The sequence below is a fragment of the Thunnus thynnus genome, chromosome 21 (genome assembly GCF_963924715.1).
Source record: "Thunnus thynnus chromosome 21, fThuThy2.1, whole genome shotgun sequence".
In the NCBI taxonomy this organism is placed as follows: Eukaryota; Metazoa; Chordata; class Actinopteri; order Scombriformes; family Scombridae; genus Thunnus; species Thunnus thynnus.
Genome location: NC_089537.1, coordinates 21,152,935 through 21,169,341, shown reverse-complemented (window position 1 = coordinate 21,169,341; position 16,407 = coordinate 21,152,935). Strand labels below are relative to the sequence as shown.

Below are 16,407 nucleotides of genomic sequence, written 5' to 3'. Positions count from 1 at the left end.
ATACAACTTGCATGAGATAGATAGAACAAATCCACCATGGTCTCATTAGGAAATACTGCCAATGCAAGAGAGATATACCAAACCTATCACCAGACAAGAACATCAATATCAGACAAACTGGCAAGATCCCAGACATTCAACAATATCTGCACATGGCAACTATGATATAGTCAGTAAAGGAAAGATAATGTTTATGTTAATAAAAAGGCAAACCTTACATGCAAGTCTATATCAGGACATAAAGTCTGGTGTGCTGCATGAAAGTCAGATGTGCTACACACCCTTCCACCACCCCAACCTCCACAGTTACTGTCCAACTCAGGCTACATAAAGGACACACTACGCCTGGCATCCGCACTGAATGTTGGCATTGGGCATAAATTAGAAGGTGTAGAATTGTCCAAAATGGACATAATTACAGGGTACACTGTTCAAGTTGATATGATACTGTTTGGCCCATCTGTGGCACAGACAGCGGAACAGAGGCTGCTGCACTGACAGACTGGAGGATGGATGCACTGGACCTGCTGGGAAATGATTTCAACTTATAAGGGGCTGAACCAGATATATGGATCTGTAGCTGGAAATATCAACTAGCCTTCATCTACTATTATGGGCTGTTCAGACCATCATCACATAGTCTCTCTTCCTCTCTCCCTCAGCCTTGCATTCACACCCTCCCTAACTCTCAAACTAGAAGGAAAACAGCTCACACATCTTCCCTATGACAGTGAGAGCCCAATTAAGATTCCTTCATGACAAACATGGGGAAGGATGAAATCCTGATTCAGCCATGAAAAGAATCTTCATTTCTTTGACACCCTCACCAAAGACAGGGAAAAAAAAGAGAGAGAAAGAGAGAGAGAGAAAACCGTGAAGGAAAAATAGACAATTTCTCTTTACATGCCAAACACATGTCGAGACGCTGACAGAACAAGAGGAGTATGGTTCCTACCTTTAATTGGTTGCCTTTGATGGAAATCAGAAGTGTAATTCAACATCGATTGATATTACCTTTGTAATTCAAAAGCAATTTTCCCAGCTTTTTTTCTACCTAGCCTTCACTGTGATTGTGTCTCTCTCGCTACCCATCTTCTCACTCACATGTTTAAGTGTGTGTGCGCATCAGCAGGTGGGAACTCAGTGGATGGGAAAGGTCATTTCAGCCAAAGGCCTCTATTTCATTACATGCTAAGCCTGGTGGATGGATGAGCAGACTAGCAATGAGTCCTACTGTAGCAGGCAGCCCACTTCATTTGCATAACACATAGGGGCAAATAAATAGGTTCTCCCATGTGCATTTCTCACCTCTGTCTCTGTAATATCAAGCATGCTTTGCATCTCTAATTCAACGTATACTTTATTTCCTTCCTCAGACCAAAACATACATTTACAGTAATATGGTTTATTACGGGGGACATTAATGATTCATTTGTACTATTTGGAAAAACAAAATAGGATTGTGCTGTTCTCAGATCCTTGAACGTGTTCTTAATGTTTTCTCATTATTTTCAAATCCGCCTGTCCTCTGAGAGTCGACTCGCATTGGAACAGCCTTTCCCTGATTGATCAAAGCAATCTGGGCCAGAGTGAAAAAATAACATCAAAGTGGAATCAAAGTGTCTCAAAGTGTGAAAAACAAATATCAAACAGAGAGGGAGGAAGTTAAGAAACATCGGCCGGTTATTGTTTGGAACATGAAGGTTGATGTAAGGAGAGAGCATGGAGCATGGATGTATAAAGAGTACTGGATACAGCGTTGGAGGCGGAGCCCCGTCCATTCCTATCAAAGTTGCTCAGTGGCACATGAAGCCAAAAAAGCCAATTCCTGTTGTAAAGAAATTACCCAGATGTTGCTCATGCTTCCTGATTGTTGGGCCCATATAGCATGTGCACCAGAGACTTCCACCGGCTGAGCAGGCTAACTTCCAGTCTAGCCCTCTGCTAACTTGAATGGGTATTAAAATAATGAAATTGTGCGGCTTTTCTAGACTTTCCAAATGTTATCGGACGGAATGGATCAAATTCTGATAGTGAAATGAGTCATTTCATGTGGGGGTTTTGACGTTCAAATCCACTGATTGACACATGTCTATTTTACAATGTAAGTCTATGGGAAAAAGTCTTTTTGGGCCCAAAAGCATCATGTGATGGACCCGGAAGCTGTAATTATACGGTTTGGCCACTATGTCAAATTGGCTTCAAAGCCGGCATGCTTCCTGGGGCCTTGCATGGAGGGAGGGAAGGAGGGCAAGTAAAGTCAGAAAGATAGCTGAGAAGAGAAAAGAAGACAGGAGAAGAAAGGAGAAGACAGGAGAACAGAGAAGAGAAGAGAAGAGAAGAGAAGAGAAGAGAAGAGAAGAGAAGAGAAGAGAAGAGAAGAGAAGAGAAGAGAAGAGGACTCTTAGGTTTCCACTGGTGGGTCCGGGTGTGATTCCACTGGGGTTGGATCATTAGTAGTCATAGGCCTGATAGAGTATGGAGGGGTGCACTGCTACACTTAATTTGAGCTCTTTAATAACACACTTTATGAATTCAGTCATGTTTGCAGCCCTCTGCCTGAGACACAGCGTGAGAGACATCGGTGGATCTCATTTCAGGCCGACAAGATTTCAGATTCAATTAACTCCATCGTGCAACACCACCTCTCCACACACACACACACACACACAGTCATGTTTCCATCACTTCAGAGGACATCACATTGACTTACATTCATCTCCTGGAGACTTATCCCAACCCTTACCATAACCACTACTTGTCTAACCCTAACCCTTACCCTAACCTTAACATAACACTAAACTAATCTGACTATAAACCAAGTCTTCATCCTCAAATTAATGCTTTATGTTAACAGGACTTGCTTTTTCGTCCCCATAAGAGAGGCAAGTCCCCATGACATGACTGCGTAAACAGATTTATGTCCCCACAACATGAGGAATACCTCATACACACACACACACACACCAGACTCCCATCTTCTCCCCATGCTTCAAGGTCTATCTCGGAGCACTGCATGATCATTCTAAACCTAATTACTCCAGGGCTGTCTGATGGAGGCCCAGTGCTGCCCAATCACATTTGCATTGAGTGGCCAAAAGCAGAGGAAGTGCAGCCGGACAGCAACCCCCCCCCACCCTCTCCCCAATGCCTGAAACGACCATCTCTCATTCTTGCATGGTGGCTGAAGTCGCAGAGCATCCTCTCCTCCCCCCTCCTTAATCCTATCCCTCAGCCTCTCCTTACGTCTAAATAAATGCGTCTCCTCGCCAGAAATTGACAGTGACATCCAATTTTTTTTGACACCAGATACAAAGCTGCACTTGCCTTAACCTGGCGTACAGAAGAGTTTTGTTGTTTTACTGTTTTCATCTCCCGTTGCTGCACTCTGTGACAGTGGCGCTAATCTTCTCAGTGGGGGACTTTGTTGTTAGTTGTTTGTCTCCCTGCTGGGCCTCTTTGGTATATGATTGGCAGGAGAGTAATGGGATGTCACACTCAGAGGACATTTTTGTGGAGGAGTTTGGAGTTCAACCCTGCAAAAATGACCCCTTCAAAGTCCAGGGATCATGCATCAGCTTTGAAGATGCAGGGGGGGGCAGTTCTTCTGAAAAGATGTTTCGCCCACAAGTTGAAAAAGCTGACCCCCCTGTCTGTATAGAGCCTCTGGTGACATGATATTTCCTCTAGCTGTGCAGCCATTTGAAGGTGATATTGAGGTATAACTTTTTTGCCTTAACCTACAATTACTTGCCCTTAATTGAGTACTTTATGACCTTGTACTGCATGGAGGGTCAGTGTTTGTCTCTGGGAATTTACTAATCGCTGTCCTGCCGATGAGATTATTTATCATTGCAACTGTTCTGATAACCATTGCATCTCACTATCCTTCTGTTTGTTTGTTCCACAAACACATGAGCGTCCGAGCTGCGTGCTAGACCAGCACCCATCCTAGAACCGCTCTGCTTTCCTTGGCTGTTGGTGCCATTTCCTGAAGTTTTGGATCTGGTTCCCCATCCTGCCAGAATTCAGCCTCACCTACCTCATGTCTTTATCCTCTCTCTCTCTCCTGTGTGAATAATGTCTTTTCTTGTCTCTTCTCTTGTGTATGTGAATGGTGTGATGTGAGTCTCCCCTGTGTGCATGAGTAGTCAGTCCTCCTGCCAGGTCTCCATGGTGATGGAGGTCATGTGGCTCAGGTCCTATTATGTTCTAGTGGCATCTGGAAGCTGCTTGGCATTCTCTTCATTACATTCTTCATATATATTATCAATCTGTTGTTATTTTCATTATCTTGTTCAATGCTGTATTCTGTAATTTGTGTTCTATTCTGTACACACAACATCTATCGCACGTCTATCCGTCCTGGGAGAGTGATCCCTTCTCTGTTGCTCTTCCTGAGGTTTCTTCCATTTTTTCCTCATTAAAGGTTCATTAAAGGAGTCTTTCCTTATTCGAATCGTGGGTCTAAACACAGGGGATGTTGTATTGCTGTACAGACTGTAAAGCGCCCTGAGGCATTTTTTGTGATTTGTGATATTGGGCTATACAAATAAAATTGACTAGACTTGACTTTGCACTTGGCAAAGCTACCAAGGTTCACTATTGAGTTCCCTCTGAAATATTTATCCATGACAGGGGAAATATGTGGCTCACTGTGTTTTAGCCCATTCCACAGGGGGGTGGAAGGTCAGGGTCAGCAGCACAAAAGTACCCCTGGACCTGACAGGAAGTCACTTTTCTGCTAACAGGCGCTTTGAGGTAGTGACACCTTGCCCATACGGAGACTAGAAAAGCGATTTCCCCAATCACTGACCACCCGGTGAGCTGATGTTTATTTTTACATCACCATGTTACATTCTTTTTTTCATGTAATTATCTTCTGTTACATTACTCACACTCCTCACTTCACCCCAGCTGCCACTCATTCTCACATACAGGCTCCAGCTTGATGCCGTGCCCTGCGCTTGCCCTTACTACCTCAGCACAGACATTATGATGAGTGAGGCAGAGCAAAAGAAGGACAATTATCATTTTCTCTCAGATTACATTCAGCAGATGTCAGCGCCCACATGTGGAGGCGGCTAATTGCTGTCTCCAAATCAACTGTGGCATAATACTACAAGCATATGTGAGCATGTGTGTGTGTGTGTCTTGGGGAAGGTGGACGGGAATGAACATTATGGAGGGAAAGTCATATGTTGATCCATCAGGCATGCTCTTGGCCATGTGTGTGTATAAAAAGCTGGGCTAATGCGTGTCATGTCGGTATACTAATGATCAAACTGGCTTACCCGCCATCAGCTGTTCACACCCACACGAGCAGAAAGAATCATATGGTACCAAGACACGGAGTGGCTCAGGAACACGCTAACTACCTACTCTCATGCTACACATGAGGTAATCGTGCTTTCGTAGCATTGTATCCATATTCTAGGCATACTCACGCATGCATGCAAACACACACTCGTGCCAAACCCCCCACACTCCAGCGCTCCCAGCATGCTTCCACACTGCCTAAGAATAATAAAGATTGAAGGATAGAAAGCATCCCTCTACTCCGGCTCTCGCTGCTTTCCTTCCCACTCCACACCCCTCTCTCCCGCATCCCTCCGTGTAGCCTTGAGTGGGGCTGCATCTGCGGGGAGGAGCAGGCAGACGAGGTCCCCAGGGTGATGGAGGGCGAGGAGGAAGGGGAGGTGGAGGGTGGGGGGGGGGGCGCCCGGCTGTCACACTGAGCTTCAGTGTTGGCTGATGGCTCGGTGTGAGGCATGCCACTTATCAGATTGGTGGGGAGAGTGGGAGTGGGGGGGTAAGGAGGGGGGGGGGGTGAGTGTATGTGCGTGGGTGAGGACACACTGGGGAGAATGGGTGAGGGTGATGCCAGAACCCATTAACACTGTCTTTTCATCTATACGCACACAAATTTACATGTATCTTCAAAATGCGCACTCATGCTAACACACACACACACACACACACACTAAAAATCGCCAGAGATCCTCAATCCTCCCTCCAGGCAGACACGATGCCGTGACTGCCGCTGTGAAAAGCTCCCTTCTTTTCTCATTCCCCCTCTCCCTTTCCTTTTCATCCTCCTTTCCCACTCTCTCTTGGTGCCCCAGTTCACTCCAGTGCACACGCTCTCCCTCCACCCTCGCCCAATCCACCCCCCACCTCTCTGGCCCCCCATTCCCCTGTCCCATCCCCTGCCTTCCAATTTTGCAGCCTCCTCCCACTTGTCTCCTTCATGCTACTTTTCCTGCAGTATTATGCATTTCCAAAGCTTCATCAAACACACACACACACACACTAACTGTACAAAATCATTACATACACACAAAAACATACAGAACATCCATAAAGAAAATGCATATGCAGACACTGCAAAAATACACATCTAAAAGTCTAATTAACCCATTTAAAAATGTATTACAGTATCCACTGTGTTTTAACAATTGAACACTCTTACTTATAATAAATGACTCAGGATGGGTATTTTTTTGCATGTGCACTGCACAACAAGCTCACACACATATAGACACATCAGAGGATGGAGATGGGGATTTGATGGAGGAGGTCAGTCAGTCACAGAGCAGATAAACAACACCTCATTAGGCATGTTGAAGGGAGTCTTGCAGGCCAGGCCGAGACAGCATTGTCTGCTAGCATGCTAACAGGGCCCAGGGCAAACCTTCCAACATCCAAACAAACCTGATATGATCGGAAAGTAATGATCACATGTTATCCACTAGAAAGGACATGAATAATTACGTCCAATGGTTTGGGGGATAATGCATCGCCCTGCAGATGCAGACATGGACACAGGGATACATGCGTGCAACAGACATCCTTGAAATAACATTGATGCCAGGCTGCCTAAGGCTGGATTTTTATCCCATGCATGCATGCACATTGCTATCCATTCACAAGATTATGAGCTATTCATTACTGGATGGTACAGGACTGTATACCAGGCAGTCTGCCATCGTATAGGCAGTACAGTATGAATCCAGAGAGGCAGGGAAGCCGGGGCTCTGCACTGCAGTTTCTTTGCTTTGGGCTTTAGGCAGTCAATTTTCTTTCCATCACGCACTCGCACACTTTCAGTCATTCTTGCACTCACAGTATTTATCTCACAGTCTCTCCCTCTACCCTCCCTCTCTCTCCCTATATTAGGCCATCCTCCTTTCCCCTGGCTCTGATGTTAATGCACTCCCAATCAGGCTGTCCATTAAGCGGACGTGTGCTACAACGTTCATCAGGCCGTCCAAAGGCCTGCATGCAAATGAGCTCAAATTGCAGCGCCCTGCAAACTCCTTGAAATCTCCTTAGAGGGAGAACGTGCGTGTAAGACATGCCTGTGTGAGAAATGCAGGAGAAAGTGAGAGCTTGTCCATTTTATGCAAATGAAAACCACGGAGACAAGCATTACAAAGGATTAACCCAATCAGGATGTCTTTTTGATGTTTTTGATGCAATGGTGAAACGCTCACATGTGATACTTGCTAATGTAAATTCTATGCGTGATCCGTAAGCCTGAGAGCGTTGAGTTACTGTCAGCCAAACCTTTTGTCATGCACAGGAAGACTTCTCTATTTTGAAATCACTGTCAAAACTTTTGCTAGAATCGCTAAAAATGAGACACATGACAGATCTTTCACTTGCGTTCCCTCTCCTCCCTTTTGACCGCTAGGCATTTCATATCACTCCATTTTGTTGTTCACAAAAAAAAAAAGTTTGTTATTGTATCCAGTGGGATGCATTCTTTCTCACCTCAGTTCCTTGCCATCTCTAACTTTCTAAACCTGTTAAGTGGATTGTGAGAGAATGGGGAGAGAATAGAAGAGGACAGTGTAGACGTGTGGGTGTGAAAGCTGTCACAGCTTTAAGTAGAAAATTGTTTGAGGTATCAACAAGGAGTAGGTGTAGCAGAAAGATGGGAAGACAAAGCTCGAGAGTTGGAGAGACACGCTGGTTCAGGAGGCTGCCTCTTTGCATTCAGGAGGCACATGGCCTGGCGTTAAATGCATGGAGCAGGGGGGATTGTCAGCGAGGCCTGCCGCGTGCCAACTCTTAAGTGGCGGTGGCACTCAAAGATAATGAAGAACGATGATGAGGCTGAGGAGGGCATGCCGAGGGCTCACGTGCACTGCTAAAATCACCCAGCAGTCACCTATCGGGGCGAGCACGCAGCCTCTCAAAAAGGTTTGCCAACGGCACTGATTGCATGTCATGGAGAGTCAAACCTGTGGCTCAAATTCCAGCTTTCATCAACTAATTCAGCACACTTCTCTGTGTGCACCCCTGTGAACACATGTGCATTTCCACATATGTGCTCATGTTGCCTGGTGTGTGTGACAGAATGTGAGCCTGTATGAGTCATTATGCATTTACACCACAGGATGCAGTGACAGTTGAGTTAAAAAAAAAAAAAAAAAAAAAAAAACCCACAAAAGTGAAAATAATAGAAGATAAGCTCCTCACATTCCTCAATCGTGACCTCGAAACACACTTGTCGTCTTTATTGTTCATTACCGAGCCGTGTGCTGCGATACGCTAACTAATCCCATTAAACTAATCCACATGAAAACAACTTACGGCACGATAACGGCTCGCACCGCCTCCATCGTTAATTTATGCCATATTCAAATGTGCACGGAACTGAAATAATGTGACTCCCCCACTAATTTTCCTTGTGGAAAAGATACTGAATGGATACCTGCAGGATGTTTATTTTCATCTGGAGTTTCTTTGCATGTTTCTCCTACTGTTGTCTATATACACAACGGTCCAAAGTAACCCTACTCAGGGTAAAGAACTTATGTTTTTGTCCATTAGTCCACAGTGGCAGTTGAATTATTTTCCAGGCTGTAAGACAAACCTAATAAACAGAAATATTGCCTGCAGAAGTGTCTGGTTTGAATTTGCCTCCAACTTCCTTTAGTATATGAGGTGATAACATAATGTTTTAGACCTTTAGCAGGTGTGTATTATTAAATGAAAGGCGTATCCTCAAATGAAATCATTGAAATGAAAGCTTTTGCTTGTGAATATGTGTTTTCTGAAATGATGAATATTTAAAGGCTGTTGAGAGCAGGATCATAACACCTCTCCCGGCCTCCCGAGGTAGTCTGCCTCTAAAATTTTTCTACAGCTGCTGAGAATACGATCTGCAGTCAACATTCCAATCTGCAGTCCATTTTATCATCTCCAATGGTCTTTCATCCCCAGAACCAAATCACAGCAACACATTAGCACCCGTATGGGTCCTCAACATTGTCCGCTGGTTAACAAATGCTGAGCGTGTTTGGATAGGAGGAGCATGCACATGGGATTATGAATAAAACATGTTGCCCTTATTAAAAATAATCTGGCTCAAAAGTGCTAGAGGCCCTTGAGGTCGATAACCCCCCCCTCCCCCTCCTCTACACCCACCCCCTCCATCTCACAGGGTTCAAGGAGAGGGGTCCCTGATTAGCACAGGCAACATCCAGAGAACGCATTCAAATTCTGTATGATCCTGTGGTGAACGTGTTCAGTGGAATTAAATAAAGCAGATAGCGATTAGCACTTGAGGCTACACAGAAGGGAGTTGTTTAGGAGTTTGAGCTAATCTCCGTCTTGTTCCTACCTGAGAATCTCGCCCAGGCCCTTCAGCACGCCTTTCTTGGCTTTGTTCTTGTCCTTGTCTTTCTCCTTCTCTTTATCCCTTTCAGGTTTCTTCTTTTCCTTCCCCCCAGTCTTATCCCGATCTTTCCCTCTGTCATCTTTGGAGAGGTTGCCGTTCAGCCCGGGGCCCACGATGAGGTCACCGCTGGTGGACATCGACTCCCGACCTGATCGGGAACTTCCCTCTGTGTCCTCGTCCACTGGAAAGAGGTGATAGGAGGGGGGGGGAGAGATAAGGGGGGAGGAGAAGGTGTTAAATATAGATACTGAGAAGGAGACAGAGTAGTTCACTCACACAAACACAGGGATAGACAGAAAAATAAAATGTAAGTCAATAAAGACAAAAACTTCAACTTCCACTTGACTCCCTGTAGATCACAGAAGCTTATTTGAAATCAGCACACAAAAACAACTTTTTTTTGGTCTTTTTCTTTTTTTTAGTAGTAACAAAGCCTTACGTCTTTCTTCTGGTAACATCAGATGAACCATTAATGGAAAATCTGTGTCCCACAAGGTATAGCAGCTTTGAACAAAACACACTGAATTCATCCGCCTCATTAGAGCAGAATATATTTATATTGTACACCCTTTGAGAATAGTGTTCAGTTGAACATATTTTCACTTAGCTGGAAGCCTGAAGTTATTTCAAATGTGTACATTTCACACAGCTCACAAGTGAACCATCTTTTTTCTCTTTTTCTCCTTGTTTCATATAAAAATGATGTGACCAAATAGTGGAAGCTCTAATGATAGTCATATGAATCTGGTTCTTAATTTACGTCTGAACTCATTTCAACCCAGACATCAAATTGAAACCAAACTCCTTAGGTGATGTAGGGTTGATTAAACTCAAAGTTTCCATCACATCTAATCAGAACTGATGTGCAAAATGTAATTAATCTGTCAGTAATTATACATTTAAATAATCTTGAAAAAGGCTCCCAGGGATCTTAATTGCAAATGTGGTGTGCTCTGCAATCGGCATAGCTCCTGTCTATGCTATATCTCTCGCTCTGAGGCGTGAGGTAGATGTCCTTCAGATTACAACTTATTACAGTCTTGCGCAATGTCGTCTAAGTTATGTGTTTGATGGAGGAGAGAAAAGCGCTTATCGTCGGGGAAGGAGAGGGAGGGGAGACAATGATGGATTTTCGGCATACGGGATGAAACAGACTACGGGAGGGAGGAGCGGCTGGATTCACATTTCAAGGATGAACAGTGGGGTTTGTTTTCTCTTGTGATCTGTGGAGCTATCAGCTATTTCTTTCAGCTGCTATCTCAGAGGAAATTACTGAAATGGAATCTCAACATGAGGCACTGTATGGTAGGAATAGAGAGCGAACCGGCAGATTAAACCTGCTCAATTATGCAATTCATTGCCGCACGTAACCCCTCCCTTTCCTCTCTCCACCTCTACAAATTTGGGAGCAGGTTCTGGATGGGTATCAGCTTTATCACTCAATCTGCTGCCTGCTTATCAGTCACTTATGAGCAACTGCAGCAAATAGCAGCTGTGAGCTGTATCTGGCTATTTAAATGATAGAGATTAGCAGGAGTGCTAATGTTGCTACTGCTTAATGATGCCAAGCTACAGATAACATAGTAAACATTGTAATCCAGAGCCTCCCACAGGGCACTGGTCATATATGTGTGTGTGTGTGTGTGTGAGTGCATGTATGTGCATGTATGTGTTGTCTTAGCCAGGTTCTTTACATGTATTCTTATAAAGGCCTCATATTGAAATTGAAGACAGACCAAACAAAAGGGAGCGCATCTTTTTTATAATTTATCATCTTCCTTTAAATCTGAATCTTTCAAATAAAGCAAGTCAGAAAAAAAGTGCCATCTCTTATCAAAAAACAGACAAAAGCCTTTAACACCGCACATCAAAAGGTGAGGCCATCCACAGCAATTTAACAGAGCTGAAAAGAAAAGACTGGTCTAACAATTTCAAATGACAGCAGAACCATTGATGAAATTGTCAGGAGACTGAAAGATAATTTGCAGAGACAGACAACCACAGGAAACATTTTGTCACTTTAGTGAAACTTTCCTGCTTTAATAATCGAGGATATTTAAGCTGGTCTGTCAGTTAAGGTTATGACAGACAAGTACAATTGCCAGTCTTATTCCGACACATGAAAGAAGGGTTTTTTGCCCAACAGTGCAGATTTCCCTCTTTCTTTTTCATTTCCTCGAACGATGCAACACAAAGTAGCACAAAGGTAAGTGCATTCTGCCCAGCAGGATATCTTGTGGGGACACATTTTCTTTAGGTGATGCCACATTCTTATTTTATGTAAATAAAAGTCTGGGAGCAGAGGAAGGCAGCGGCTTATCTGTCAACTTTGACTATTAACCTCAGTGACGAGCACAGACTGGCTGCTTTTATCTAAATTGAAAAACAGAGTTATTTGAATATCATGGGGGAGAATGCAATATACCGCAGCAGGGGAAATCGGTTGCTTTCCCCATTTTTCTTTGCCGAGATAAGACTGTATTTAGTGGCTTGCCGACAGAGCTTATGAGAACAAAGCGTTTCAGGCAAATAATTCCCTCTTTTTCAAATATCTCCCAGCTCTTTTAATGGAATCCTTTAATGGTGAATGGAAATTTATATCTAGCAATTACTCTTGTGGTGTTGCAGTGTTATTACCTGTCGGAAAACGTAAGACGGCTGTCTCTCTATACTCAACGCATGTCTTTTTGTCATCAAACACCAAGTAGGAATGGATATATTCACTCAAACGGAATGTGTCATGTCTTTACTTTCTAAGGTTGTCTTCATAGTTTAGAATAAAGTAAGGTAATTCTGATTTCAGTCTCAGTTAGGTACACAGGAAAACAAACAAAAGGAATCCTGGCATGTAGATGTGTCGAAAACTAACTGGCACAGGCCGCAGCAAATACATGTATTTGATTTGCAGTCATATAAGCTATAATAAAAACATATTACATGTAAAATGGATACAATAGGATCCTGACTCATGTGGATAAACACCATCATTTTTTTCCTTGCGTGCAGTCTGTTAAAAAACATGGCAATGCACTTTAAGAGTATGCAAGCTCCTGGGAAAACATGTTGCCTCAGTCTCTAACAATTGAACTCAACATGAACTGTGTGAATATTAATGAGTGTGTAACCTAGACACTTATTGCTGGTGTGCTTTGTGATACACACACATCACTCTAGCAAGTGGGGATCCCTAACCTAGTTTACTTGGGGGTGAATCCTGCCATTCTGAAAATGCTCTGGGGAAATAGTTGGCTTGAGGTGGCCTACATTACATTACACTAAATTAGTTAGTGATAATATACCAGTGTCTTCCACTGTACCTTATATAATGACACATGTTTGGGCACATTGTGGATCATGTACACATTATTGCAAAACAATAATTCTGTTTAAATTGCTTATACCAGGGGTTTTCAAAGTCTGAGACTGTGGGCCTCCCCACAAAGTTTACAAAGCTACCTATGGGATCATGATTACGTCATTTGATCCCATAGACACTCAACAAAACACTGAGCCAAAATAGCCTGATATTGCTGTTGGACATACTTCAGACTACACCAAATATCTATAAAACGTCTGTCTGAAGGCATTTATTAGTTTCTGACTCTGGGAAAGTGGGAAAAATAGTAAAATTCCCCAAAACTACCGTATCTCTGAACTGTCTCTTTAACTAAATCACACACATTTAGGCCTTTTTATGTGATTTCCTTTTGATAACTAATGTAATAACTAATGTAATATTTTTTCACTTCTATTCAATGAGGCTCCACTAAAACCGTTTGGAGCCCCCCTGAGGAGGCCCACATCCCACTTTGAAAACCTCTGGCTTATCCAGTATGTTTCTGCACTTACATGTCTCCATGCTGTTCTCCTCCTCTGCCGCAGTGACACCAGGCTTCTCGTATGACTTGTCAATTGCAGCTCGGAAACTCTCATTGCAGCCGCGGCCCCTGACGATCCGAGAGCGCCTGTGGACGTTGACCTCACCGTTGAGTGTCACCTCGGCAACAGCCGTCTGGAGGCTTTCGAGGGAACTGGACTTTTTCAGGCCCAGCGAGGGTCCGACCTCTTGTTCTGAAGAATGGAGTGAGGAAATAGTGTCACTAAGGCCAGCTAACTAATGGTGTGTGACTACGACTCCCCCACAAAGGCAGCGTAAAACCTGTCATCACAGAGCTCATTGCGTGTCAATGAATCATTCACGTTTTGCTAGTTTCGTATGGGATGATGTTATGTGGCATACTTGGCAAGCAAAGGGAAAGGTGTGAGTCTGGCAATTAACATGAAAAACAAATGATGCCATTGCCTGGCCAATGAAGTGTGTGAAATGAGAACAGAGTATTATATCTTCACTCAGTTTACGGAGACATTTTCCTGTTGAGAATTATAATTCAACCTTTGTCCTTGTGTCTGTACAGTTAAATTATGTGGTTGAATCATAATGCATATAAATGGGCCACTGTAAAAGACAGCAATGTAGCACAGCACTAGAGTGATTATGGTGTTATGGTTTAATATAATAAATTCCCAAAACGTTTAAATAGACTATAAAGCTAAAACTATTTCCATAGGAGGCCCTCTCTCCCCTTTTTCTTTTACTTTCTCAAATGAGAATGAAAGAGGGAATGCATGCAGACTGAACAAACTAATGTCCCTTCATTTACAACACCATTCCAATGTATTCACAAGCCCATCTTAGCACAAGCAACATTTAACAGCTGTAATTTTTTGCTCTGTTTCTAAGTCCTTCACATGTGTAGATGTTAGATAGCAGGTAATACCACAATATGAAGGCAAAACTCTGTTATGAAGGCAAAGACTCTGTTATCAGTCTTATGTTGATTAACCCGGAGGGCGAAAACAAACCAAAACAGTCAACACGGGCCTCTTGCAGAACAAAGCTAGCACATGGAACCTTTCCAATACATTATCCTCATATGCACTGCACATAGAAACATGAATCACACTTCAGTGGCATCCATTGCAGCCAACACAAATGGCATCCATTGCAGTTATTTCACTGAAGGATTCTGCACAATGCATAACCATTATGTAAAACAAATACAATTAACATGTAAATTTTACATATGATACAAATGGAGGGCTGTAATGAAGCGAATAGCTAACTGAATAGCTAAGTATGTCATATATATCATACTCGTAGTATCAAAGTATCTCCTTAAAAGGATATACACAGCACTGATAGAGCAGCTGTGTAGACAGCACACTGAATGTTGAACAGTCAACCTGTTCAACACTTGGGCCAGGCCCCGGACAGCCGTAATTATTTTTCCAATGCTTGCCGGGGGTTTGTTTAGGGTATGTAATTGGACCGCGACTCAAGTATTGGTATTTCATTTTGTCAGGGAGCGTCCGTCAGTTCCCTGTAGCTCTTACCTTACCCGCCAGTTGGTAAACAAGCAGCCTGGTTGATTTTCTGTCCCCTTTATTCTGCCACGATTCAGCGTGCGGCAAGGTGCTGTCAAACGTAACAAGATGGATTTCTGAATATGTGCTAGTGGAAGCCTTGTTAGATGTAAACTTCTGCTGAGGAAACTATCAGTAATAATGAATAAACTGTTGATTCAATTACTTTGGCAGCCTCACTGACTCTCTGAGGGCACAGCACATGTCAATGGAGTCTGGACAAAGCAGCATTGTGTGTTTACGACTCCCTGTAGACCATACAGACCCTCCACATGTACTGAGTATGTACTGCTGTTTCCTCTGTGGCTTCCCTCGGTGTAAATAAACGTCTACTACAGCTCTTCCTGTTGGTTTTCAATAACAATGTTGCCTCTACCCTCACTGCATTGGACACACACATGGAAAAACTGGATGTATGGGTTTTTATGCGTGCTCCATGCAGGGAGTCCCCAATAGGCACAATAACACAAACACATGACATGATGAAACACAGACACACACTTCTGTGTCAGCTACCATCAACAAGAACCCCGACATGTTTAAAGTGGCCTAAATGAGGCATGTCCCACTGCTGCTGGGTGATCACAGTGGATCTTTAGGTGGAGGACTGCACAGCCAAACACAGATTAGGCAAAGAAAATAAACCCCCTTCACTGAAAGAAAACAATTTGTTACCTTTGTATGGACTCTGAAATTCATTTGGTGCAAGGAAAGCAGGAGGAGAAGAAACACTGTGCGATGTGAATATACAAAATTTGCACAAGAAGGGAATGAATAAACTGGCGGCACTGTGCAGAAATCCATATATTCTGCTACTGTTATCATAATTTTACCAGTGGCAGCTTGTCTCTTTTGTTGGCTGAACCCCTTTGCTATTCTCTTCTTGATCCCTTAACCAAGCAAACCTGCAGCAGCTCACTAGTGATTAGCCAGCTATCTGGGTTTCGCAGTTCAAACACACACCATCTAGACAGATACTTACAGAGGACAAACGTAGGAACAGAACAATGGTGTTGATTCCTTATTTCAGTCATCTTTTCATTTCAAACTAGCTGAAAGTTTTCTTGCTACTCTAAGGATCTTTGGGGTCACAAGGGCATCCCTCTTTCTGCTACGTTTGCTACCAATGCACTCTTACTGAGAGTGTGAGTGCTTCTCTATCATCCATGGCAGCTATGGATCTGGTGTCAAAGAAGTCAAATAGGCTAAAAGGTCAGCTGTTAGTCAGTGTGTTGGGTTTCCAGACTGGTAAATGTATTGTAATGTCTTTTACGCACCATTTTCTCCTCTCC

General features: G+C 43.4%; 1 protein-coding gene across 7 annotated transcripts in view; it reads right to left on the bottom strand.

Annotated features, from left to right (window-relative positions):
- LOC137173071 (partitioning defective 3 homolog) overlaps nucleotides 1–16,407 on the bottom strand; it is a 355,263-nt gene that overhangs the window by 96,133 nt on the left and 242,723 nt on the right. For all 7 annotated transcript variants that reach the window (XM_067577768.1, XM_067577762.1, XM_067577765.1 and 4 more), the window contains 2 exons: nucleotides 13,541–13,762; nucleotides 9,635–9,872 (listed from right to left, as the gene is read on the bottom strand). In XM_067577768.1, the coding sequence (XP_067433869.1) occupies nucleotides 9,635–9,872; nucleotides 13,541–13,762 (460 nt within the window). The remainder of the gene's footprint in view (nucleotides 1–9,634; nucleotides 9,873–13,540; nucleotides 13,763–16,407) is intronic.